The sequence below is a fragment of the Lissotriton vulgaris genome, chromosome 12, assembly GCF_964263255.1.
Source record: "Lissotriton vulgaris chromosome 12, aLisVul1.2, whole genome shotgun sequence".
In the NCBI taxonomy this organism is placed as follows: domain Eukaryota; kingdom Metazoa; phylum Chordata; class Amphibia; order Caudata; family Salamandridae; genus Lissotriton; species Lissotriton vulgaris.
The window spans coordinates 792,095,303-792,122,061 of NC_141700.1; the positions used below are offsets into that span (position 1 = coordinate 792,095,303).

General features: G+C 48.2%; 1 protein-coding gene across 3 annotated transcripts in view; it reads right to left on the minus strand.

Moving 5' to 3' along the window:
• AGFG2 (ArfGAP with FG repeats 2) overlaps positions 1-26,759 on the minus strand; it is a 533,383-nt gene that overhangs the window by 66,674 nt on the left and 439,950 nt on the right. For all 3 annotated transcript variants that reach the window (XM_086946193.1, XM_086946194.1, XM_086946195.1), the window contains one exon: positions 13,610-13,726. In XM_086946193.1, coding sequence (XP_086802319.1) covers positions 13,610-13,726 — 117 coding nt within the window. The remainder of the gene's footprint in view (positions 1-13,609; positions 13,727-26,759) is intronic.

A 26,759-nucleotide genomic window follows, 5' to 3' on the forward strand; every position in this document is an offset into this window, starting at 1 on the left:
TCCTCCACGTGAAGCCTCTTTTTGCCACAAGAAACACAGGCTCGAAAGAGTCCTTTCTTTTTGCTATCAGCCATAGTAAAGAAATCGAGAAAATATCGAATTTAGATGAAAAGAAAGTTTCCTGAGGAGAGCTCAGGTGGAGACTCCCTAGCACAACGTGCGGTAGAAAATCTGAGAGACTGAGGCTCCTGACAGGAAGGTTCTAGAGGGAGGTGGTAGCTGATTGGTTGTTTCTCTTTACTTTGGTCCTTTTTTACAAAAGGACACAGATAGGCTACCAAGGTGGGACCCTTGGGCCTACTCTGTTTGGTCCTTCCTACATAAGGACCTAGATAGGACACTAAGGTGAGATCCTTAGGCCTATTCTTTTATATGTATTTCTTAGGACATTAATTTTTTATATACCGGAGGCTCCCGTCTCGACGACGGGGAATGATTCAGGCATGTGAATCTATGAAAGACACCCAAATACTAGATAAGCTGTCTTTTCTCCTGCCGAGAAAACCCAGCTCCGGCGTTTCCAGCCTACCCTTGCGGGTGACTGGGATATCGGGTCCTGAGAGGGAGATACCAGACCTCCTACATTCTATTCCCAAGGTACAGTGCTGACTAAACCCTTGGAGAGAATTCTTGAACAGATCCTTGGCAACAAACCTACTTAACTTAAACTGCTACTTACTTACTCCTTCCCACGTATTAGGCTTAGGTCAGGTATACCGGGGTAGGCGTATTTTAGAAGCACCAGTTGAGCAGGTTAGCCTATGTATACATATGTATGGAATATGCTACTTACCAGTATGCATCTGTTCTTGGCATAGAGGGCTGCAGAGTGGTACATTATGAATAGATCGCCATCTGGTGTTGGGCTCGGATGATTGCACTATGTTTTTCTCTTGGAGAGTCTTTTGTATCTTGGTGACTCCTCCCTTAGTTGGTAGTGCGCATGGGCATCGGCTCCATCCTTAGATTGTTTTGCCATAGTAGGGTTAGATGGAGTAGTGTAGTAGAATACAGATAAGAATGCCCATGTAAGTGTATCTAAATAAGAATAATGTTGGAACAGACACAGGTTTCTGGGGAGGCTGGGAGGGCATGTACCACTCTGCAGCCCTCTATGCCAAGAACAGATGCATACTGGTAAGTAGCATATTCCGTTCGAGGCATATGGGCTGCAGATGGTACATTATGAATAGACTATACAGCAGTTCTCTCCCTAGCGGTGGTCGCCAGTGTCTGTTGCAACTGTCTGAAATAAAGTTTTTAATACTGCTTGTCCCACTCTAGCTTGTTGTGTTGTGTGCACATCTACACAATAGTGTTTTGTGAAGGTGTGTGGTGTAACCCAGGTAGCTGCTTTGCATATGTCATCTAGTGGGATGTTTCCCAAAAATGCCATAGATGCTCCTAGTTTACGTGTAGAGTGAGCTCTAGGAGGAACAGTTAATGTTCTCTTTGCTTTTAAGTAGCATATTTGAATGCATTTTACAATCCATCTGGCAATGCCCACCTTAGAGATGGGATTGCCTTTGTGTGTTGGAGAAAACGCAACAAATAGCTGTTTTGTCTTTCTGAAAGTTTGTGTTCTTTCTATATAATACAATATGGCCCTTCTAACATCTAATGTATGTAGGGCTCTTTCTGCTACTGTTTGTGGTTTTGGAAAGAAAACCGGTAATTCCACTGACTGATTGATGTGGAATGCTGAAATTACTTTTGGTAAGAATTTTGGGTTTGTTCCAAGAACCACCTTATTTTGGTGTAACTGCATAAATGGTTCTTGAATTGTAAAAGCCTGCAGTTCACTTACTCTTCTAAGTGACGTGATAGCTATGAGGAAGGCCAACTTCCATGTGAGGAATTGTATTTCACACCTATGCATAGGTTCAAAGGGTGGCCCCATTAGTCTGGTAAGTACTATGTTGAGATTCCAGACTGGGGAAGGTGGTCTTCTTGGTGGAATGACTCTTTTGAGTCCTTCCATGAAAGCTTTAATTGCTGGTACTTTAAACAGGGAAAGATGTTGCCTGTTTTGTAGGTACGCCGCTATAGCTGCGAGATGAACTCTTATAGAGGTATATGCTAAGTTACATTGCTGTAAGTGTAGTAAATAGCAAATGATTTGTTTAGTGGATGCGTCCAGAGGGTTGATTTGCTTACTGTTACAGTGTATAGCAAACCTTTTCCATTTTGCTGCGTAGCATGCTCTGGTGGTAGGACGTCTTGCTTGTTTAATGATTTCCATACATTCTGGTGGTAGATCTAAATATCCAAACTCTATGACCTCAGGAGCCAGATCGCTAGGTTCAGTTGTTTGGGATCTGGGTGCATTATTTCTCCATGGTTCTGTGTAAGATGCATGGGTAATAATCTTAGCTTTTGATGTGGTACTTGTGAGAGTTGTAGCAGTGTGGTGAACCACGGCTGTCTTGCCCACGTGGGTGCCACTAGTATCATTGTCATTGAGTGTTGCTGCAGCTTCCGAACCAGTACCGGAATTAGTGGTAGAGGAGGGAACGCGTAAGCAAATTTGTTGGACCAATTTATCCATAGTGCGTTGCCCTGGGACCGTTGGTGTGGGTACCTGGATGCGAAGTTTTTGCATTTTGCGTTCTGATGATTGGCAAACAGATCTATCTCTGGTTGTCCCCATTTTTGGAAGAATGGCTGCAGTATTTGGTCGTGCAGCTCCCATTCGTGTACTTGCTCTGACTGTCTGCTTAGGATGTCTGCTATCTGATTTTGAACTCCTGGTAGGTGTTCTGCTAACAGATAGATCTTTTGAGGAATGGCCCATCTCCAAATGTCCTGTGCTAGTTTGGATAGTTGGAGAGAGTGTGTCCCCCCCCTGCTTTTGAATATAATACATTGCAGTCATGTTGTCTGTTCTGATCAGGACTGCCTTGCCTGTTATTTGCATTTGGAAAGCTTTTAGTGCTAGAAACACTGCTAATAGTTCCAGGTAGTTGATGTGCAGTTTCTTTTGCTGCACACTCCACTTCCCCTGCACTGTGTATTTGTCCATATGCGCTCCCCATCCTGAGAGCGATGCGTCCGCTGTTATTATTACTTGTGGAATTGGCTCTAGGAACGACCGTCCCTTGGAAATGTTTTCTGTGTTCCACCACTTCAGAGAGCGGTACGTCCGGTCGTTTACCAACACCAGATCTGTAATCTGACCTTGAGCCTGATTCCACTGTGTCGCTAGACACTCCTGTAGTGGACGCATTTGAAGTCTGGCATGTGGTATTAGCAGTATGCATGAGGACATCATGCCTAATAGTTGCATAAACACTCGTGCTGGTAGTGAGTGTTGTGGTTGAAATCTTTGTATTAACCCGACCATTGTTTGTATCCTGACTGGGTTGGGGTATGCTATTGCTTTTTCTGTGTCTACTGTAGCCCCCAGGTATTGCTGAATCTGGTTTGGTTGCAGGTGCGATTTTTTGTAGTTCACCGTGAACCCTAGGTGGTGCAGCAATTGAATTGTCTTCTGTGTGTTGTGAAGACATTCTTCTTTTGACTTGGCCTTTATTAGCCAATCGTCCAAGTATGGGAAGACATGTATTTGTTGTCTTCTTAGGTGTGCTGCCACCACAGCTAGACATTTTGTGAAAACTCTTGGTGCTGTTGTGACACCGAACGGAAGGACTTTGAACTGATAGTGTTGTCCTTCTAACACAAATCTTAGGTATTTTCTGTGGGCTTTGTGAATTGGGATATGGAAGTAAGCGTCTTTTAGATCCAGTGTAGAAAGAAAGTCCCCTTTCTTCAGTAAAGGGAGTACTTGTTGGAGCGTGACCATGTGGAAATGCTCCGAATTTATGTAAGCATTGAGAGGTCTGAGGTCTAATATTGGTCTTAGGGACCCATCCTTTTTGGGGATCAGGAAATATAGAGAGTATACTCCTGTTCCTTGTTGATCTTTTGGGACCTTCTCTATTGCATGCTTTTGTAGAAGTGCTAGAACTTCTTCTCTTAACAATGTCAGATGATCTTGACTCATTGGACGCTGTTTGGGGGGGATGTTTGGTGGGGTAGCTGTGAGTTCTAGGCAATAACCATGTTGGATAATTTGTCTCACCCACTTGTCTGATGTGATGTCTTCCCAGACAGGTAGGAACTGTGATAGACGTCCCCCGACCGGTGTTATGTGGTCTGGGGGGAGTTCTATGAAGTCACTGTTTTGGTGTTGAGGCGTTGCGGTTGTTATTATTTCCGCGGCCTCTACCCTTGTTGTTGTTACCTCTGTAACTGCCTCTTGAATTACCTCTGGGTGATGTTGGTGTGAAAGAGGTGGATTGCTGATTTGTTCCTGTATTCTTTGAGCCCCCTCTATAGGTGGATCTACGAAAGGAACCTCTGTGTGTTGGCTGTTGCAATGCTCCCATTGACTTAGCCGTTTCTGTATCTTTCTTCATTTTTTCTAAGGTCTCGTCTGTGCTTGAACCAAACAGTGTCTTTTGATCAAATGGTTTGTTCAGTAGGGCCGTTTGTACTTCTTGTTTGAATCCTGAGATTCTAAGCCATGCATGTCTTCTTAGCATGACACTGGTGTTAATAGATCTTGCTGCAGTGTCTGCTGCGTCTAGTGCGCATTTAATGGAGGTATTAGTTATTATTTTACCTTCTTGTATTAATTGATCTGCCTTTTTCTGATGTTCTTTGGGGAGATGTGTGATAAGTTTCTCTAACTCATCATAATGTGCCCTGTCATAACGTGCGAGTAGTGCTTGTGTATTGGCTATACGCCAGCTATTGGCTGCCTGTGATGCTACTCTTTTGCCTGATGCATCTATTAACTTTGACTCTTTATCTGGCGGAGGAGCCTCTCCTGTAGATAATGAGTTTGCTCTTTTACGAGCGTTTGAGACCACCAGCGAGTCTAGAGGTACATGCCCTTTAATAAATATTGGGTCCTTTGGAGCCGCTTTATATTTTTTATCAATTCTTGGGTTTAACACCCTGGCTCTCACTGGGTTTTCGAATATTTCCTCTGTGTGACTAAGAAGACCCTTCAACATAGGAAGAGTACCTGATGTTCTCTGTGCATTAGGTAGAGTCTCTAACAAGAAATCCTCTATTTGAGGTTCTGTATGCATATCTAGTTTGTGATATTTTGCTGCCCTATTAATGAGCTGCACAAAACCTGTGTTATCATCAGGTGGTGAAGGCTTTGAGGGATATAGCTCTGGGTCGTTGTCCTCATCTGACCCTACATCATAGTTTTCCCATGGGTCCTCCTCATCTGGGATAGTTTCGTCATCCCCTTGAGGTTCTCCCTCCCCTAGATCACTGTCTACATCTGACTGAGGTGTAGCTGGTCTTGGTGTGGAAGGTGTAGGAATATTTGTCCTATTGTGAGGAATAGGAGAAGAGGGTGTGACTTTAGGTCGAGGAGAAGCAGGAGGAGTTATATTTGTCCCCATTGTTCTCTTTTTTGAAGGAAGAGGTTTATCTTCTGACTGTTCACTCTTTCTCTTCTTCGTGACCACTTTCCCAGTTTGCGGATCAATAAACAAGATCTTTTGTTTGGGATCTGTCTGTTGCTCCTGAATCGGTACCGAAGGTCCTGGTTCCGAGAGGTGCTTTTGTTTTCGATCGTCAGATCTTGTTGTTTTCAACACCGAATGTCTGCTCGATTCCGACTTTCTGGGTATCGAGTGTATCTTGGACGATAAATCATATTTATGCTTCGACATAGAATGTTTCGATACCGAGCTTTCCCTTGTATGTAGCCTCGGTGCCGAAGTCGATGTCGCCCTTTTCTCGGATCCGACATGGTGGGGGTCCGAGTGTTTCGGTTTCAGTTTCAGTTTCGTTGCCGGGCCCGAGGGCGGGGCGTCGGAAACTTTTTTCTGCGGTTTGACCGGGCCCGAGGGCGGGGTCGTTACCGCACGGGGTCGGTTTTTCGGTAAGGGGACGTCGTCACTCACGGTTTGTTGCTCGATGAGTTCTTCAACCTCCGACTGGTCCCCTTCCGACCCCGACTGGTCCTCTTCTTCCTCGATTTGCTCGTCTCCGAACAGCTCCGGGATCGCCTCCGCCTGCATTCTGGAAACCTCGTGTCTTCGAGCTCGACGATTTCTAATCGTTAGCTTGGAGGAGAATGCTGCACAGGCTTCGCAGTCCCTGGATTCGTGTTCAGGCGATAGACAGAGGTTGCACACCTCGTGTAGGTCCTTGTGTGGGAACTTAGCACCACACGTTGGACATTTTTTGAATGGAGTCCTTTCCATAGACTCCGGGCTTGACTGCGTCGAGAAAGGCCTCCTGTTCTTCGACGTAGATCCAAGTTTTTCTCTTCGATTTTGAATTTGCAACGCGTCGGAATGGAAATGAAACGCGTTCGATAACAATACCGTCGAATTGGAAAGGGAATACGCGCCGATAAATCACTTTCTTCTGAAGTTGATCTGGAGCGTCTCGATCCTCATCCGAACCCGATGGCGGAAAAAAACAATCTAAGGATGGAGCCGATGCCCATGCGCACTACCAACTAAGGGAGGAGTCACCAAGATACAAAAGACTCTCCAAGAGAAAAACAAAGTGCAATCATCCGAGCCCAACACCAGATGGCGATCTATTCATAATGTACCATCTGCAGCCCATATGCCTCGAACATATATTTTATCCATTTTAAAAGTGTCTTATGGCTAAGAAACCATATCAATGCTTTTACAGTATTATTTCATAATACTAATTTTACTGTACGTACTTTACTTTATAACAAGTATTGCAATTGTGGCAATTCATTTCTCTTGCATGAGAAGGAAGACTGCTCAATAAATAATACCTTTTATTGAAAACGCCGTCTCTCTATTTCTCTGCACTCTGGTGAAACTAAGAACGCACAATTGACTGAGTGAAATAGCTGCCTATTGTTTCACACAACTCTAGAGATTGACTCTTATTCTGAGGGAGCAAAGTTGTCATGTTTATGCGGTTGGCGGAAGCTGAATCCCTTCTTGTATGAGCCAGGGAAGCTGATCATTTTCTATTCAGTCAAGAAAGTTTCTAGTGACCTCTGAGCTAGCTGGCGCAAACCTAAATTAAGTCTAACATAGTCAGTAGAGACCTAGAAGACCTCAGTCCTACGTCTAAACTGCTGTTTATGTTATTCCAATGCGCAGAGCCTATAGGGAAAATAGGAACTACACTACAGTCTTGTAAGTACAACATTAAGATTCCACGCAGGTGCGGTGAAACTCTAGGTGGAATTATTCTTAAATCCTTCTGTGAATGCTTTAATAACTGGTACTTTGAACAAAGACAAAAGTTGTTGGTTCTGCAAATAGGCAGCTACTGCTGCTAAATAATAATGTATGGATTTGTAGGCAAGGCCTGTTGTTTGTAAATGAAGATAGCAAACAATGGTTTGTACTGTTGCATCAAATGGATTGATTTGTTTACTCAGAGTCGAAGGCAAATAGTTTCCACTTTGAAGCATGACTAGCTTTAATTGAAGGCTTGTGAGCTTCTTTAAGAATAGTCAAATTCATAAGGTGATTAAGCTATCCAAATTCTATGATATCAGGAGCTAAATCGCCAGATTAGGCTCCTTTGGATTTGGGTGACTGAGAAGGTCCAGGTTGGGAGGAAGCTTCTCGTTGGGGAGCAACTGAGAGTTTAAAGCACAAATTACTTACCTTCGGTAACGATGCATCTGTAAGAAACATTACTAGTGATAGATTCCTTACCTTGGAATATCCCCAGGCGTCAGACTGGATCTGGAAAGTTTTCATCAGCAGTACCTCGGCACGTCGGTAGGTGGCATTTGCGGCTCCACGTCCGTCATCGAGGTTGCCAGGATGACGTCGTAGGCACTACTTAGACACCGTCCACGAGTGCTGATGTCAGTTCTGTACACGACTTTCCGCGCCAGAAACGCAGAGCCATGCCAGATACTGATCACTGGTGCATTGAAAACTAGGACCCTGGGGGGGCGTGGCTAGCAGCTGAGCATGGCGGCAGCCTAAAAGAGGAGCTCCGTAGACCGGACGGCCTTCTCCTAATATCCGACCACTTATCCGTGCAGATAAGAAGCTCCAACGGAGGGTTCTGAAGCCTAGGACCGGGCGGGAACCAAGGCAGCGACTTAGAAGTCTGTCCGACATTGGAAACGGAACATACGTCGAGACGGCCCTGAGGCCTGGTCGACCATAAGAAGCCGGGACATGTCCTGAACTAACGGCAGACAAGAGACGTGGGAGGCTCGGTTCATTCCCACCGGAAACGCACGATCCGCAATCCGAAGAGTGGCTCATGAGCTCAGAAGCAGCAAGACTTGTTCAAACTGTCTTCGTTAGCCTCGACTACATTTAAGAAACCGATCTCCAAGCGATCAGGAGAGAGGTCCCCCGGACGGCAGACAGGTGAAACCGAAACCTAAGGAGAACAAAGGGCTGATCCGCCATCTTTGTGCATACCACTCAACGAGCCGACTGACTTTGAACACCACCGCCTTGCCATCGAGATCGACTTTGGAGAGTGGGACCTCTGGCCTAATAGCACCGGCACCTGACCCGCTGAAGGAATTATAAATCGAGGACTGAGCGTGCGGGGAGGAGGTGGCCCACAAAATACATAAGGAGACAGGTGTCGACCACTTACGCACCAGACCCCGCGACACCCCGAACGACTGGGCGGAGTACCCTGTGAGGCTTCTAGGGTACGAAGGGGTAAGAATGGCTGGAAAGAACGCAAGAGGGGGCGCCACGCAAACCCAAATTGACCAATTTGCCAGTGGTGGGGCATCATCCTCCCCGTCGGCCCAAGCCGGCAAGATGGCGGAAGGGGCGAATACGCAAAAAACGACATTGGACGATGTCATGAAGACACTGACTCAAGTGTAGGCCATGGTGGGCTCAATCTCTACTGAGATCACTTTGATCCGTGTCGACTTCCAGAAAATGTCTGAGAAAGTGAAATCGATGGAGGTGGTCACGAAGTCCCTAGTGGAGGACGTCTCTGAGCTCCAAACGGAGATGCAAAACTGGCGATAGAGAATAGAACATTGCGTGAAAAGCTGGACGATCAGGAGGGTCGATCAAGATGGAACAACATACGAATTCTTGGCGTACCGGAATCCGAAGGTGTTAGAGCAACTGATCTCTACGTGGAGGACCTAATTAAAAAAGAGCTCCAACCCAAGGGACTGTCTTCCTTTTTCTCTGTGGAAAGAGCACTTCGAGTGCCGGGGGGCAAACCTAAACAGGGAGCGACGCCGAGACCCATCTTGGCTCGTCTTTTCATCTTCCGGGACAGGGACGCCATTTTGCAGGCGGCTAGAGTGTCCCCTCCGGTGAAGATCCTCAACTCCACTTTGGCCTTTTTCCCGGACTATACGGCCGAAGTTGCGCGCCGTAGAAGGACATTCCTGGAGGTCAAGAAGGAACTGAGGGTGAGAGATCCCCTACTCCATGCTTTTTCCGGCGCGGCTGAGAGTGGTATCAGACAATAAAACGTGGTTCTTTGACACTCCTGAGCTTGCGAGAGACTGGCTCGATGGATGGAGACCGGCGACACAACCTCGTAGATCCAACAGATCAAAAAAGGACAAAAACGTGGGACTCCCGGAGGGCTCACAGACGTCTCACAGGACGGAAGAAGACAACTCCCAAGACGAAGATACGGTGGAGGAAGGCGCCAGCAAGGGACCCTAATCTTCATAAAGGACATACTAATCTTGCTTTTATGTTTGCATTCTGCCTGGGGGCCGGCTACAGGACACTGGGCTGAGGACTTCCAAGGAGTGTATGTGGGGCCGCCGGCTCCGGAGACTCTTCACCCCCGTGAGCAAGTATTTGGTGTGGGGAATGGGACAGGCACTCTGCTAAGTTGGGGGGGCGGGCGGTTCTGAGTCCGTATAGCAGGGGGGCAGGGAGGGGGGTTGTTCAGGGTGTGGGGGGGGGGGGGTTGTTGGTTTTTCGTTTTGTTTGACTCAGGGAATTAATAGGCAACACGGCAAACTGAAAGACTATAGGGGTATGTACTGAGTACTATGGCACGCAGAGGTTGAAATGTACAGACTAAACTTGATAAGTGTGCATGGCACGCGACTTACAATCTACTCCTCCACATGAGAACATAAGCACAGGTCCGATACCTCCACTGCAGGTGATGTCCTGGAATGTAAGAGGTCTTGGGGATAAGATAAAGAGAGGATTGGTCCTACAGGGTATTAAGAGACTGAATCCAGATCTAATCCTTCTTCAGGAGACACATCTAGTGGGAACGGCGAGCAAGGCAATGGACAGAAGAGGATACAGTATGGTGGTACACTCGGACTTTACCTCCGGGTCTCGTGGAACGGGTATACTAATGAAAAAGGCATCTCGCTTCATACTGCATTCCACGAGAACCAATGAGTAGGGCCGCTTCGCTGTGGCGATTGGACAATGGGAGGGCAAGCCACTTAACGTGGTCTCGGTATACATTCCACCAGCGCTGCACACGACCACTCTACCCGAGTTAGGGAAATTACTGTTAGATCTCCCGGAAGGTGACCTAGTGGTGGGGGGAGACTTCAACGCAGTGGCACATAACACGCATCCACAGATCCACCATGGGGGGAAGATCCTTCTCCTACTTAGCGGCTAAAACCTGGAATTCTCTCCCCACCCACCTCCGCCTCACTCAGAACCACCTCTCTTTCAGTAAGCAACTAAAAACCTGGATATTCGATAAGTAAATCATCACCCTCCCTCAAGCGCCTTGAGACCCTCTGGGTGAGTAGTGCGCTATACAAATTTTGGAACTTGAACTTGAACCCTCTCCCCAGGTCCACCCATAGGAGGGACCTTAGAGAGTTAGTCCAACCCCTAAACCTAGTATAAGTATAGGATCCCAGACCCTAGGACTTTAGATTACCCTTGACGAAACTCTGCAACATATATCTTGGACCTACGACATTCCATATCGACTGGAAGACGGAAGAAATCTCCCTTGTGGTCAAGGAGTGACCACCCTGTTCAAACAGGCACCAACAGCATCTTTGCCGGAATGCATTTTCGAGGCTCCCGCCGGATCCCGAAGAATCTGCGACACAGGACATGGACTTCCAGACATCTCTGACCCCAACCTTCGCTCACAGCAAAGCTGAGACCCGTGGCGGACACGAGAGACGTGGGACTGGAACTCCTGGACATCCTGCATTTTGCTACTGCACCGACTTCCCGAGGAATCCCGAAGTTGTGCACTGGGGTGCTTGAAGCCCCAGCCCGAGCACCTTTTGCACCGAAGCTCAGAGGCCCCCACTCCATGAGTGACCTGTGGGCCCGATTTGTGCATTTCAGCTTGACGCGATTTCGCGGTTCCTATTCTGTTGGCTAGTGAGCCCCCCGAAGACTTTCCATTGAAACTACTTTGCTTTCCTGGTTGCTCCAACTTCTCCCCAAGGGAGAAGTTCCACAGACCTTGCTGGTCTGCACCAAAGTCGATCTCGACATCTTGCGTGGATTGTGTTTGTCAAGGCTTGTTGGGTCCAATTGATACCGACACCGCAGTCAACTAGATCCTTCGTAGGACAGCTCGAATCCAACTCCTCGTCGTCGTTGACGCCTCCTGGACCTCGTGGGTGAAGATACAAACTTCCCCTTTTCACCTGAAATCACCCGACATTGGCTGGCAGCTTTCCATCGCCATCCTGGTCACTGGCAAGTGACCCAGACTCTGTCCCTTCTGCTTTCAGGTTCTTCAGATCTTCGATCCACCCTTGGATCCACTCGGACACTTTTCCTCTGGATGCATGTAGCACTTCTTTGCAGCTTTCCAATAAAATAGACGACGAAACCCGACATCAAAAGACACCTATGCACCCGGCTTCCGTGAGTGAGGTAACACGAGTACTCTGGTAGTCTCGAGGGTATTGGCCCTCCTAGTGTCCAAGTCTAAAAGGGTTCCATCGTAGTTCATTTAGAAGTGTCCTTAAATTGTGAATTTGCAACTTGTTTGTTTCCCATAGAAAGTCAACGGTAACCAGCGGCTGTGTTTACAAACTGCACGCGTCTCCCGTGGGCCTCCTACTTCCTAACCTTTGGTTGTTCCTAGAAGCCCCAGCGACTCCACAGGCCCTAGGGCTGCTTTCTATCTCAGACGTGGTTCTTATACCACTATTTTAGTATATGGTTTGTGAGGCCCCTAGGGCATAACGTATACTGTGCAACTTATCGTATGCTAATTAGGTTCCTTGTATTACACTTTTACCTCCGACCTCATAAAGAGTGCAGAGGGGTTGTGTTTAGAATAAATACATATATATTTGATATATACTTTGTGTGGTGTGCTTTCATTTGGTACTCAAGGGATTAGAATTGGTAAAAACAACTAGTTTAATTCGCTCTCTGAAGTCTTAGCCTGAAGACTGCTCGCCATTGCTACCCCATGGATAGCTTTCTATAAGGTTGACTTTACAACTATCATCAATAGGGGCGATTAGACCGGTGCAAGGTGCCCACTAGAACTAGTAGACATCATATGCCAGGCTAACTTCTCACAATACTCTGCAATGGACATTGCAATCTGGAAACCATATGTGTAGCGAAGAGGAGAAGACGGGTGAATGACCATTTCCTAACCTGTCTCAATGTTCCAGACATGCCCATACCTTTTAAATTTTAATAAAACAGTTCCCCAACTTTGAGGAACGACAACTTCCTGGGACGGTTAATTCAGAGTGTTAAAATGCATCAAGAGAGGGGTAAGGCAGGAACTCTCCTGTGCTGTGAAACAGAGAGAGGGGCAGACAACTAACCAAGCCTTCTTGTCAGGGTGCCTGCTTCCTTGAAAGAAATGTAAATGTGCGCTATGGGTTAATCTGCAAATGTAAAGGGTGCCTGAAAGCTGGTATTGGCTGTAATAGATGTAATCAATTGAAGCTTCCCTGATGAGAGTTTTATTGCAAGGAAGTTACCAGCTAAGCTGCGAAGTGTGTACTTTTAATGGACAGTTACCTAAAAAATGCACTATGTACGGTCTGGGTATTACTAAAATCTATATTTCGGAAGCTCCATTTTATCTTAAACCTATTTGCACATTTTGTATCAGCTTATCTTATACTGCTTTTAATGCAAGTTTAAATATTCCCAGTGCTTTCTGTCACAGACTGGAACCTCGTAGCACTAAACATACACAGTTCTCTATTCTCCACTGCGCCAACCAGGATTCACTTCTGTGACGCTCTGGTTACAGACACAGACCTCTGCAGTGCATTAACTAATAGAGGTTTCATGATATACAATAGTGTATTTGCAACTAATTAACTAAATTTTCATTTATTTTCCATTTAACTTGTGCATTGTTTTATATGTAGTTACCAGAAGGTGGAAGACCAAAAAAAGTTACTGAATGTTTTGTTAGCCACATCTTTGACTCTGTCCCCTCACTTAGTCAATCCGCCTCAGCTTGAGGACAGCATCATAGTTCCCATACTTTTTTAAAGCACTTCGACCACTGGTTTGGTCTTATACAGAAATCCAGTTTCAGGGCACCTAGTCTTTAGATATAATAGCTAGATTGTTTATCCGGTTTACTGGGGCTTTCCATGAAGTTGAACACAAAGAAACCATAAATAAATAAATGTAAGCAACAGACACAAGATACGCATACATACCATTCTGTTGATGGCCGAAGGGAGAAGGCTGAGGGAAGGCTTGCTGCTGAAAGGTCTGAGGGAATGGTGAGGCAGGAGCAGGGTAACCGGTCATGACATTCATGCCATAAGCAGCACCTAAAAACAAAGGCGTACGTTCAGGTAAGCACAGCATCTTACTTATACAAGGACAGACATTTCAAGTTCACATTATTAAGACATTGGGAAGAACAAACTCTAAACTTTCTGTTCTCAAGTGAGGGTACATAGCTGTCCACTTGCAGGAACCCCTTCTATTCCAATATACCCATGTGACTTCCAAAAACATATCCCAAAGAGGATGGTCAGCACCAATACCTGCTCCAGCCCCAGGACCCACATGCCCTGCTCTTCCAAATGCAGCTGAAAGATGGCCTACTGCAAGTTTTTACATTCCAGTTATGGTGCAGGTACACAACTCTGACAACGCACCTAAATCGAGGCCCGAAGGAGCCAGAGGAGTAACATTTCTTGGATGTATCCACCGAGCTACAGCAAGGTATATTAACGTCTCAACCCCTCAAGTTCCACCATTTGTCTGGGCCCTACAGATTCTACTAACTGCTGTTGCAGCAAGCGTTGCAGTTGAAATACAGACCTCTACATGGAAAAGTTACGTTACCGTAACAGTAGTTCTCTGGTGTAAGTATCCTTGTAATTTATTTTTGGGAAACCGTTCCTTTCCAATAAGTAATTTAACTTTTAACAACCTATTTAACCACTACAAGTTGCAGCAATGCATAAAACAACCCAGCGTTTAGGGCACAAAGCAGCAGTGCACTGTTTTTGCAACAGGTAAGAATGCAGAGCACAAACGAAGAATATATACAATTGTGAAGAAGAAGGTCGACTGGAAAACTGTAGCAAGTCCTCCTCTGACATGAGATCTTCCTAGCAGATACACCTTGTAGCATAATACTAAAAGTAGTGTGTAGGATCTGGGTTCACCAGTTCCCCAGAGGGAGCCTGGCACGAGCGGGTAGGCACCCGAAACAACTGACTAGAAAGTTTCCCTCCCTTTCCTTATATAGCGACAGTTGGCAGTGGCAGTTGGTGTCACCTCCCCTGTTCCAGAAGGTTCCAGGAGCTTCCCCCATTCTAGCTATGGGCAGGCTGGCATTGCTACATTGTTTAAGGGTTCCAGCCAGCTCCTGGCTACTAGAGTGCGCCTAAAAAGCCAGAAGGTCTGGAAGAGGCTCACTCTCCTCCTCCTCGCTCCCATCCATCACCATGAGGAGAGCAAGCTCCGATCGCTCATGGTGAGGCTTCAGACGGTTGACGTGGAGCACCCGATGGGGCTGACGGGGGGTCTTCAAGTCAACGACTTAGGTGGTCAGGCTCGACGCTCCACAATTTCATACGGACCAGTCCACCGGTCCTGGAGGGCACTAAGCTCCATGACCCACACCTTCTGTCCAGCGTCCAACTCCACCGTCCGAGCGTTGCGGTCATACCACTCCTTCATGACGGCTTGGCTAGTCTCCAAGTTGTCTGAGGCTTCCTTCCACAGCTTGGCCATCTGGCTGCGGAACGCCAGCATATAGCTGACGACATCACGGGGAAGCTTCTTCGAAGTCTTCTCCCACCCCTCCTTGACAAGGCTGAGGGGCCCACTAACGGGATGGCCATAGAGCAATTCGAAGGGGCTGAACCCGACTCCCTTCTGTGGTACCTCGCGGTACGAAAACAGAAGGCAAGGGAGGAGGTCGTCCCATTTCCACCTCAAGTCCTCTGGCAGGCTGCGGATCATCCCCTTCAAGGTCTTATTGAAGCGCTCTACAAGCCCGTTAGTCTGGGGGTGGTAAGGAGTGGAGAACCGTAAGGTCACTCCGCACTCCTTCCACATGGCCTGCATGTAGGCAGACATGAAGTTTGTGCCCCTGTCCGACACCACGACCTTGGGGAATCCCACTCGGGTAAATATCCCCATCAAGGCCCACGCCACCACAGGTGCAGTGACGGTCCTCAGAGGAATAGCCTCTGGGTACCGAGTGGCGTGGTCCACCAACACCAAGATGAACCGGTGTCCCGAAGAGGTCGGAGGGTCCAACGGTCCAACAATGTCGATACCGACCCGCTCAAAAGGGGTCCCGACCACCGGGAGCAGTTCCAAAGGGGCCTTCACTTTGGTCTCCGTCTTGCCACTTGCCTGGCAAGTCTTGCAGGTCTTGCAGTAGGTGTCAGAGGCAACCATCATGCTGGGCCAATAAAAATGAGGCAACCATCATGCTGGGCATATAAACCCCAGATTGTTATTTGCTCGTGAATTCTTTATGGGACATCACTAAGCTAAATGCTCGCATTGACTGCACTCGCCCAGTTCATTAGCGCTATATACATTATCTGAAGCTCGTTTTAAAACGCTGACGGAGACGCTTTATTTGAAGGGCTCCTAGCAGTTTTAATTCACTTTCACCTTTATTTTATCTCACAAATGTATTTTTGACTGCTAAACTTACTTTGTGTTATGTTGGGCGTGTCCCCGGTCCACCACTGATTGTACAGCTAGTGTGGAGGGACAGAGCGCCGTACCAGGAAGTGTGTTACTCCACTTCCGGTCTTCGCCGAGGTTAGCAGTCTAGCTGCTTGTCACCACCGGCATTTAAACCTAATGCCCCCTCTGACGCGCAGCGGACGAGCACAGCGGGCTTGCCTTAGGCGCGGCAAAGGCGCGCCTAAGGCAAGCCCGTCTGCGCCGGTCCTCGCCGGTACCGGGACCAGGGCCACTCCCCTTGGCCCTGGGTACACTGCTGCTCATAGTACCCCCTTGCGCTATTCCTCCTTTCAGCTGAGGGAACTTAATACACCCACTATCAACACGTGGTGTCGACACTTGCCCCCACCTAGCTGCCTTGTGTCTGCCCCTGCCCCATGTCCAGGCTGTAATTACACTCTCCCTTGTCCTTTGCCTTCCGCTTATACCATCAGCCCCACACCTAAGCGCTATTTTCGTATGGCGCTTATTAAGGCCCGTTCCCTCCCGAAACACAGCTTGGAAATTAGGGAATTCATTGCAAGCCAGGAGCTGGACATCTTGTTTGTAACTGAATCTTGGGGAGATGCTGCTTCCGGCCCGGATTTCTGTTCTGCCACCCCGGAAGGCTTCTGTGTGGTAAGACAGGACAGAACTACGGGGAGAGGAGGTGGCTTAGCCATTATCTATAAAGCGGTTTTTCACTCCAAAATCGAACCTATTCATCGACTGGATTGTGAAGCCTGTGCCTTTTCCATCACACTCAATCACAATCAAGTTTTTAGGGGATCATTTTATACCGCCCCCCTGGCCCGCATACTCGTTTCCTTTCGGCTCTTGATGAATTTACTGAACTCTCCTTAGGTCATTCTGACCATACCATCTTGGGGGACTTCAATTTTCATCTGGAAGTCGCAGGGGACAAAGACACCACTCAACTTATTACCGACCTATTAGCGGTAGGATTACAGCAGTTAGTGGCAGCCCCTACTCATCAAGCAGGACCGACGGTTTGTTCACCAACAACTCCAACATTGCACTATCTACAGTTGTTCCCGTAGTATAGTCGGACCACCTTGCAGTCATTTTCACAATCCTGGCTCATAACCCCAACCCTCCTCAGTCCACATCTCCTACCCCCATTAGTACCAGAGCCTGGAAAAACCTGGACTACCCTCTATTGTCCAATATCTTGGCTGGATCTCCTTACGAGGCATCACCTCACCCCAGCCTACTGTCCAGCAGGTACCAGGAGTGGATTCTGGATGCAATCAATCAAGTAGCCCCGGCCAAATCCATTATCTCTAACCGGGCTACGCCATCTTCCCAATGGTTCACGGAAGATCTCCGACTACAACGACAGTATTGTAGGAATTTAGAAAGGCGCTGGAGCAAGTACTATAGTCTTTCGGACAAGCAAACCTATAAAGATGCGCTAGCGCTATATAAGAGATCTATTATTAAACATAAAAGCGCCTTTTTTCTTGCCCAGATTGAGTCCGCCCAGAACTCTGCAAAAAAGATATTTCAAGTAGTCGATTCTCTCTCTAAACCTGCGACAGGGCCTCTCATTGAGCCATCTCAAGATCTTTGTAACGCGGTAGCGACTTTCTTTTCCACCAAGGTCACCAATATTTACTCATCTTTCTCTTCCCTTAAACACTCGGAGTGCCCTGACCCCCTTCCTTTGTTCCCTTCACCTACATCTACCTTTTCCAACTTTCATATGGTCTAGACTGAACAGATCAGCAAGATTATTACTTCTATTAAATCTGGGTCTCCTTTAGACCCTTGCCCCCCTTCCATACTGAGTGCTCTCACGGAGGTTATTACGTCCCCGCTCACGGACTTATGTAATTCCATCTTCCAGACAGGCATTTATCCGGAAATTAAAAAAAAAAGGCAGTCATCAAGCACCTGTTAAAGAAAACATCCCTGGACCCCGCTGACTCAGCTAGTTACAGACCCATTGCCTGCCTCCCATTCCCGGCCAAAATATTTGAAGCAGTCATGAACCAACAGCTTTCGGGGGTTCATCGATTACCATCAACTTTTAGATGATACCCAGTTCGGGTTTAGGAAGGGTGCTATGGCACAGAAACTGCTTTGATAAAGGCCTCTGACGAGATTAAGACTATCATGGACCAGGGTGGGGCAGCAGTCCTTGTACTCCTAGATCTGTCCGCTGCCTTTGACATGGTTGATCACTCCATCTTGATCGACCCTGTCACATCCTTGGGGGTGACCCAACTTGCCAGGGATCTCATTGCTTCGTTTCTGGCCAACCGTACGCAGGCGGTGAAACTGGGCACTTTCTACTTGCCCACCTTCACTCTTCCGTGTGGGGTGCCCCAGGGCTCCTCGCTAAGCCCCACATTATTTAATATATATGTGGCGGATTTGGCGAGGGTTATAAAAGCACACGGGCTGAGCTTAACCACCTATGCTGATGACACCCAATTGGTGTTGGCGGTGCATAAGGATGGAACAGCCGTTGCTGCAAGATTCCAGGAGGGGATGTTGGCCATTAGCTCATGGATTTTGAGTACCTGCTTGAAATTAAATTCGGACAAGACCGAGGTGATGACCTTTGGCAACCTTTCGCCAGAATGGTCTTCCATCTGGTGGCCCAGTGAAATGGGCTCACCTCCCACTCCGGTTGCCAGGGTCAGAAACCTCGGTGTCATGTTCGATGACAAGCTGTTATTCAAGCACCATGTGAATGCAGTGGTCGCATCCTCCTTCTATATGTTGAGGAAGATTAAGAAGCTGTTGCCATATCTCCCTCCAGCTGCAGGAAAAACACTGATCACCACCCTCGTTTTTTCTAAGATGGACTATGGCAACACTCTCTTCCTCAACACGCAAGAACAGGTTTTAACCAAACTGCAATCAGTTCAAAATGCGGCAGCCAGAATCCTGCTCGGCATCCCCAGTCACCGCCCCACCTCCTCGGCCATACGTCACCTGCATTGGCTAAGAGTCTAGAGTCAGATTAAGTTTAAAGCCCACTGTATCGCCTACAAGGCCATCCATGACTCAGGACCCAGATTCCTTAAGGATGCTTTTCGGATCTATGCCCCTAAAAGATCACTTCGCTCATCCTGCACCTACCTCCTCCCTGTCCCACGTACTAGAACCACTACCTTAAGCTGCAGCTCGTGCGCCAACTTCCTCTCCTCCAAAGCTAATCTTTCTCTCTCCCTCTCGTGCTCAAACTTGGCAAGCTCCCACTTCAATTGCCTCTCCTCCCTCCTGTCCTCATACTCCTGCGACAATGCACTCCCCCTAGATACACTACTCCCTGCCCCGGAACGTCTCCCTGGCAGCAAATTGTCAGACACATCAATGTTGAGTAGGCCTGGGTCTTTCAGGAGTGCCCGCCTCCCTAGGTTCACCCTGCCTCTCCTGTCCCCCATCCCCTCTCTCCTCTGGGTGGGCCCTTACCCATGCCCTCAAAGCGATACAGAGTTCTTCCTTTGCGGCTCTCCGCCCAACCGGCACCCCATCCCCTGACAAAATTCCCTTAACTGCACCACCGTATATTCCTCAAGGTTGGCCAGCTGGAACTCCATTCTGACAGATGGGGACCCAGATAAATAAAGGAAAGTTTACTAGGACGTAGGTAACAGGATTAGGTCAAACAGGTCTCTATACACTCTACAGGCTAGACAGTGGGAGTTCAATTGAGCAAGCTTGCTTGCACGATGGGTGTCTAGTCTAATTGCAGCGCACTCTGTCCCACTGGAGGGTGCTGTATAGTCACAGGTCCTTGATCCCACCGCTCGGCACCAAATGTAGGACCTGGGTTCACCAGTTCCCCGGGGGTAGCCTGGCACGAGCAGGTAGGCACCTGAAAGCTTAGGTGTAAAGTGACTACACAGCACACACATCCACGGAGACAATAAGTGCAGGCAAAGACTGAGACCACACCAGTTTGATTCAATAAATATGTTTTATATAAGATTAAGATCAGAGCAATCAAGAATCACGGCAGTACTGGCTTATTGACTTCCTTTAAAAACACATGTGTTGCACCATTTGGTCATAAATACTTAAATAAATAAATATTAAATAACTGTAGGCCCGCCTTAGCATGGCTCCTGGACAGCACCTGCAAGGAATTCTTTATCAAAGCATTTTCAACACATCACACTTTGCAGGATTAAGCATTTCTTCCCAGGAATAACGTTGCGTTACTCTGCAGTAAACATTTCATTGAACAACTAAAGGCCTTCAGAGAACACAGCATTAGGCAAGAGCATAGAACACTTCTTTAAACAGGAGTAAAACCTCTTATGGGAGGTCTGACCACCTCCCCATTATGCTGGCCTAAACAAGGCATCAGGAGGAAACACTTCCGCAGTTCATACTAACCCTGTCCTTAGGCAGGGACGAAACATTTCAGTATACATGAGAAAACCATTACGCAACACAATGGAAGAACAACTCCTAATCCGGGGTCAACCTCCTATTCACTTTACAGATGGATAAGGCTTCACAGAACTCTTGGGGGCCAACGGGGCCCAGTTTATAGTTTACCCAGGGGAGGGGCGAACTAGGGGCCTTCTCCGGCCTTCCGCCCTCCTCTCCAGGGTTTACCCGTCTCTTCGGGCCGCTCCAGGCCCCTTGCGGCGGTCTGGGTGAAAAGGAGGGCTCCGACCCTCCGACAGGCCTCACTCGGCCCAGCGTCGTGATAGGGACAGTTGCGGGACACCGGCGCCAAGGGGGGGGCAGGCCCAGAGGGTGTGGCCGTTCGGAGGGGGCTCACGAGCTCCACGGCCCCCTCCGTGACGAGTAGGGATTTGGCCGGGCTCTCCCCGGGTGCCGGGCCTCAGGGTGAAGGCGTGGCCCAGTTGGCGAATCTCAGTGCAGCAGGGGCGCGGCCTAAGACAGGGCCGAGCAACCCAGTCACGTGAGGGGAGTAGCTTCACTTCAGGGCCTAGCACAGCCCGCTACCACACTGCGGCGGCACCTTCTGTCACCGGGGCTGCTGTGACGATGCTGGCAATGGCGGGAGAGCCCGCCGAGTTTCTGGGCTGACGGCGGGGATTCCAGCCGCTCTCGATCTGCGCCGCTGAGGTGGGCCTGGTGAGCAGCGGTAGGTCGGGACGCGCATTGCTTCAGGGCTGGCCCCAACGTGCACAGAGTCACACAGCGCTTCAGGTTACTCAGCGCTATCAGGCTACACAGCGCTTCCAGGCTACTCAGCGCTTTCAGGTTACACAGCGCTTTCAGGCTACACAGCGCTTTCAGGTTACACAGCGCTTTCAGGTTACACAGCGCTTTCAGGTTACACAGCTCTTTCAGGTTACACAGCGCTATCAGGCTACACAGCGCTATCAGGCTACACAGCGCTATCAGGCTACACAGCGCTTCCAGGCTACACAGCGCTTCCAGGCTACACAGCGCTTCCAGGCTACACAGCGCTTTCAGGTTACACAGCGCTTTCAGGTTACACAGCGCTTTCAGGTTACACAGCGCTTTCAGGTTACACAGCTCTTTCAGGTTACACAGCGCTATCAGGCTACACAGCGCTATCAGGCTACACAGCGCTATCAGGCTACACAGCGCTATCAGGCTACACAGCGCTTCCAGGCTACACAGCGCTTCCAGGCTACACAGCGCTTCCAGGCTACACAGCGCTTTCAGGTTACACAGCGCTTTCAGGTTACACAGCGCTTTCAGGTTACACAGCGCTTTCAGGTTACACAGCTCTTTCAGGTTACACAGCGCTATCAGGCTACACAGCGCTATCAGGCTACACAGCGCTATCAGGCTACACAGCGCTTCCAGGCTACACAGCGCTTCCAGGCTACACAGCGCTTCCAGGCTACACAGCGCTTCCAGGCTACACAGCGCTTGGGGTGAGCAGCGCCCCCTTGGGCAGAGGAGGGCTTTGACAGGCAATGGGGGTGTCAGGAGCAGCGCTTTACAGCAGGTCAGCGTTGGAACGGTGTAGAGCCTCAGGGGACATAACAGGCAGTCCAGACAGGGAATAAGGCAGGACAGCGCAGTTCCAGGTGAATGCAAGGGGGCGGAGATGCAGCACAGTCCAGTACCTGGTGGATCCCCTGTAGTCCTGGAGGCACAGGAAAGTAGGTGTCTCGGCGCTTGATGGTTCTGGCGCCCTTCTGCGATAACAGATTCTAGATTTCTGGTTGTGCTCGGGGGTGTTGAGTTGGAGGCTGGTCAGCAGGTCACTTAAGATGGTCCCAGGGTTCCCCTCCTGCTGGGCTAGATCAGTGGGCTAGCTCAGGATCCCCACTCTACTTGGAAGGTAGCACCTAAGCCCTGTCACCCCCAGTGGCATAGGTCCCTGACTAGGCCCTACAGTTTAAGTCTCCTGCGTAGGTTCCCCTCAGGTCAGTGACGCCTCAACAACTGACTAGAAAGTTCCCCCCCCCCCTTTCCTTATATAGCGACAGTTGGCAGTGGTAGTTGGTGTCACCTCCCCTGTTCCAGAAGGTTCCAGGAGCTTCCCCCATTTTAGCTATGGGCAGGCTGGCAGGTTGGCATTGCTACATTGTTTAAGGGTTCCAGCCAGCTCCTGGCTACTAGAGTGCGCCTAAAAAGACCACACTGCAGTAGCAGGGGTAAGTGGCAGCCATGTTAGGGGAAGAGAACACCTGCACCTTACCATTGTTAAGCAATGGGATGGTGCCCAGAGTCCTAAAGCCAACCAAAAAGTAGGTGGGAAAAATGAGGCCAAGGCGACAAAAAATAGGAAAGACCACCCTAAGGCTGACAGGTCTAACATAGTGCATGACTGGGAGGCGTGTTTTTAGGGAGCACCTCGAGTTAATAAAAACTTGTGAAGGCCAGCAAGACTCATCCACTCGCAGTGCAAAGATACTGATGGGGGATACTACCAGCTATTAACCCCTTCGCTGCGTTTGTCGGCCAACGGCCGTCGCGGGCACTACCTCCGTAGTGCTGCGCACGTCTGATGGCCGACGCGGCATGCCCACTCCGCTAAACCGCTGCACCACGGTGGAATTGCCGCTGCGGTTGAGCGGCTAAGGAAACAGGATACCATGTGGTATCTTTACAGCAGGAGATCTGGGTTAGTCATATTGCCACTTGGATGGCTCTGCCGTGGTAAACTGGCCAAGGGATGAATTTCAATCTGTACTTTGTATTTAACAAAGTGTCGTCGAGTGGGTCAAAGGTAGAACATGTTGAGTCACTGGCAAGTAAAGAATTATGGTGAGTGGTTACTTTGCGTTGCAATGAATCCATCGCGGATACCGAGGTGCTCCACAGCCCTAGGGTACAACTGGGTTCTTGCAGTTCTCCTCTGAATGGTAAGAAGGGAGGTAGAGGGAACCCTTGGAGGAAGCACCCTAGATGAGATGATGTCTTCTATGTAGACTTGAGGTAGATTCTACTCAGAGTGAACCAGAGATTCAAAGATAGGTCTAGCTGTGGGAATGAGGATTACAGTATTTGTTTAAAGCTTGATGAGTTTGTGCAGAAACATTTGCCACTAATAACCAGACCAACCTGTGCACAGTGAAGACTGGACTGAAAAGAGCACTACGTATGCAGATGAAAAATAAGATTGGTTTCTGCTGAGCTAGACTTAATGCGGCTTCAATTTTTGAAAGGTCAATCTAATCTAAATTTCAACAAGGAGCACAAGAAGGAAAAAAAGGCATGAGTTATTCATAGGGTGCAGATGTCTTTACTGAGACTACTGTGCACAAATCCTTCATCCTTTGACCCTTTGGACAGTATGGTGTTAAATACGCTGGTGTTTCCTTTTGACAGAAGAGAAGTAGCACATGCACCTCACACGAAAGTATGTTCTCAATGCACAACAAGGGATTGAGTCAAGTTTCCTTCATCTTTGCATAAGTAGTTCAATGATGATTATTATTCCACAATAGTACTCCAAAGAAAAGAACAATAGTTATCCTGCCACTCCTCATGCCTGGAATGGTAAAAGATGAAAACATGTCACCGCTACACAATCTGGGAAGGAGGGGTCGAGATATAAAATACGCCTTGAGGAACGAAGGACTAATTTAGATGAACGTGTAAATCCCTCTCTTGGGCCAAATAATCAATCACGCTGATACCGAGGATCATTGAAATAAAATTAAATGTTCATATTTTTATTGATTTATCTACAATTCAGTAGCCTCTGAGTTTCATAAATAAGGATTCAAGTGTCAACAATGACTGCGACTATGAACAGTACTTAAGTGCATACTGCATAGTAGTGCAAAGGAAGTGTCCCTAAGCATTTTAAGGCAGTACATGTGGAGATTACTGGAGTCTTTTCTGCTCGTATACTTATCGACGCGTGTCCAACCCAATGGTCGTTAAATGAGCCTCGCTCCCTTTGGTATAGATACATCAATCACAGAAGCAGAATACATTTCAAGGTCCTCCACACTGGTGTCAACGATCCTCACTGGAGTCTAGATACGATCAGGGATTCTTTGGGGCCTTTGTCATTCCACAACATAAGCTCCGATTAGATTTCCTGTAGAGAATAAGTGCGGAGCATGTCCTCATGGCAGCCACCATCTTCAGCAGCTGCTCACCGATCCATCTCAGGAGGCACAGTGGAAAGAGAACAAACACGAGCTGAAGACATCCACCAACTACAGGCAGCAAGCTGCTCTAGTCACTATGAGGGACCCTTGGTCACAGCCGTGCACTGTTTACACGCCAGCTGTGGATGACGCTGCCGACCGTTCTCGCGCTGCTGGCCATGAGCACTATTTCAATCAACTCTGAATGCAGATTTGATCTTTCCACTAAGCTATCATAGTCGTTCCATGAACACTTACAACTGTATCCTCCTGCGTCACCTAGAGTAAAGGACATCTTTAAAAAGATCAGAGCCCCCTTGATGAGAATAGAACATCTTATGCGGCAAGACCTCAAACCACCAAACCAACAGATTTAACATAGCATCCTGAAGAATAAAGTTGATCACACCAGACACCTTAATGCTGAAAATAAAGTCAAATCCCAACTCCTCAATGAGACTACATCAAAAGCGAGGGATTCAACTGATGCTACTTCAGCAACCCCACAAACAATAAAGGTGAATAAGGGGGGACATAGAAGCCCCTGACTATCTCCAACAAACATGACAGCACTGCACCGATCAACATCTGAACAGCTGTCCAATTAACTGATGCTTGATGAACCCAGAGATGAAACTGTGACCAAGGAACCTCCAAATATTAAACTATCACACAGTAAAAGAGAAGCAAAATCAGAAAACTAATGAACTAGTTGTAGGAGGCTTGCTCGGTATATAGTGTGCACCTATGGTGAGGCACTGTGCACTGAGGCCAGGAAACCCAAAGAGAGAGTGTTTAGGTCCCTGAAAACCAGAGCTTTCATGGGGTACCCGTAGAGAGCAGCTACGACTTATCCAGGAGGGTGTAAAGCAAGTGCATGTAACACTATAGTCAATCAGTAAGCTTTTCACACAAGAAAGAACCACAACAGGCGGGTATAAAAATACTTAGTATTTATTAACACACACTAGACACTAACTTGGTATATTTCCTAACCGGAATTATCAACTAAAGACAAGAAATACTTCAGAAATAGTTTAAGTATCTTAGAAAAACACATATGACTCAGCAGGAGGCCGAACCATATACTAAAATAGTGGAATGTGAGGCAAGTACCAAAATGGAAATAGTACCCAAGGATTGAGAACCCCAGGGGAACACAGAACCACTCAAGGTTAGTAGTCAGGGACCCCAAGACCCTCGGGCGCAAAGTGATCACTCCGGCTCAAACCGCCATAGGACAACACAGAGGACGTCGCGGTTGGAATTTCACAGTTCTAGGACCCTTCCCAAAGGACCCCGAAGGAACCCCTTGGATCAAGGTAAGTTGGAGAGCCACACCACAGGAACCAGGATACCTACACCAGGGATGAAGACATGTCGGAACAGCGCATAGACGCCAATGGAGGTTTGTGAAAGATCGGCAGCTACAGAGTCTCATAGATCAGCCCTGTGGAACCAGGGAGTGGAATCCAGATGAGAAGAACCTGAAAGCAGAGGACCCAGAGTCCAAACCATATGGAGGTGACCAGGAGGCATAGGAGCACAATACCAGCTCTTGTTGGAGGCTCTTGCTGTTGAAGCAGCAGCTGCGGAGACCGGTTGTTCATGCAGGAGCACAGGAGCCGTCCACGAGCTGTCCCACGCCAGTCGACGAGTGCAGGAAGGTCAGTGGTTGGGAGGACCTCCAACAAGCTTTGGTCAACGCACACTGGTTCACAGGAGAAGATGCTAGGTTGCAGACCAGCAAGATCTGTGGCACTACCCTGCAAGGGTAAGTCAGAGCCGGCCATCTGCATATAGGAGAGCAAGCAAGAACCGATGGAGCCTCCTTGAAGACCCTTTGGCAGCAGGCACAGGGAGCCGCAGGGAAGCCTCAACAGCACACAGGAGATGAAGGCCCATGATACGGAGGATGGAAGGAGGACGTCGTTCTAGGAGCTGTGCAATACTGGGAGCTAGGGCTTCTTAGAGCTTGAAGATCTTTTGTGAGGAGAGCCAACAAGCTTTGGTAACAGCAAACCGACGTGGTGTACAGTGAGGCAGTTCAACCAACAAACCACCAGCTGTGATGCGGAGCCAGGCGATGTCCGCGGGACAACAAGATCGGCAA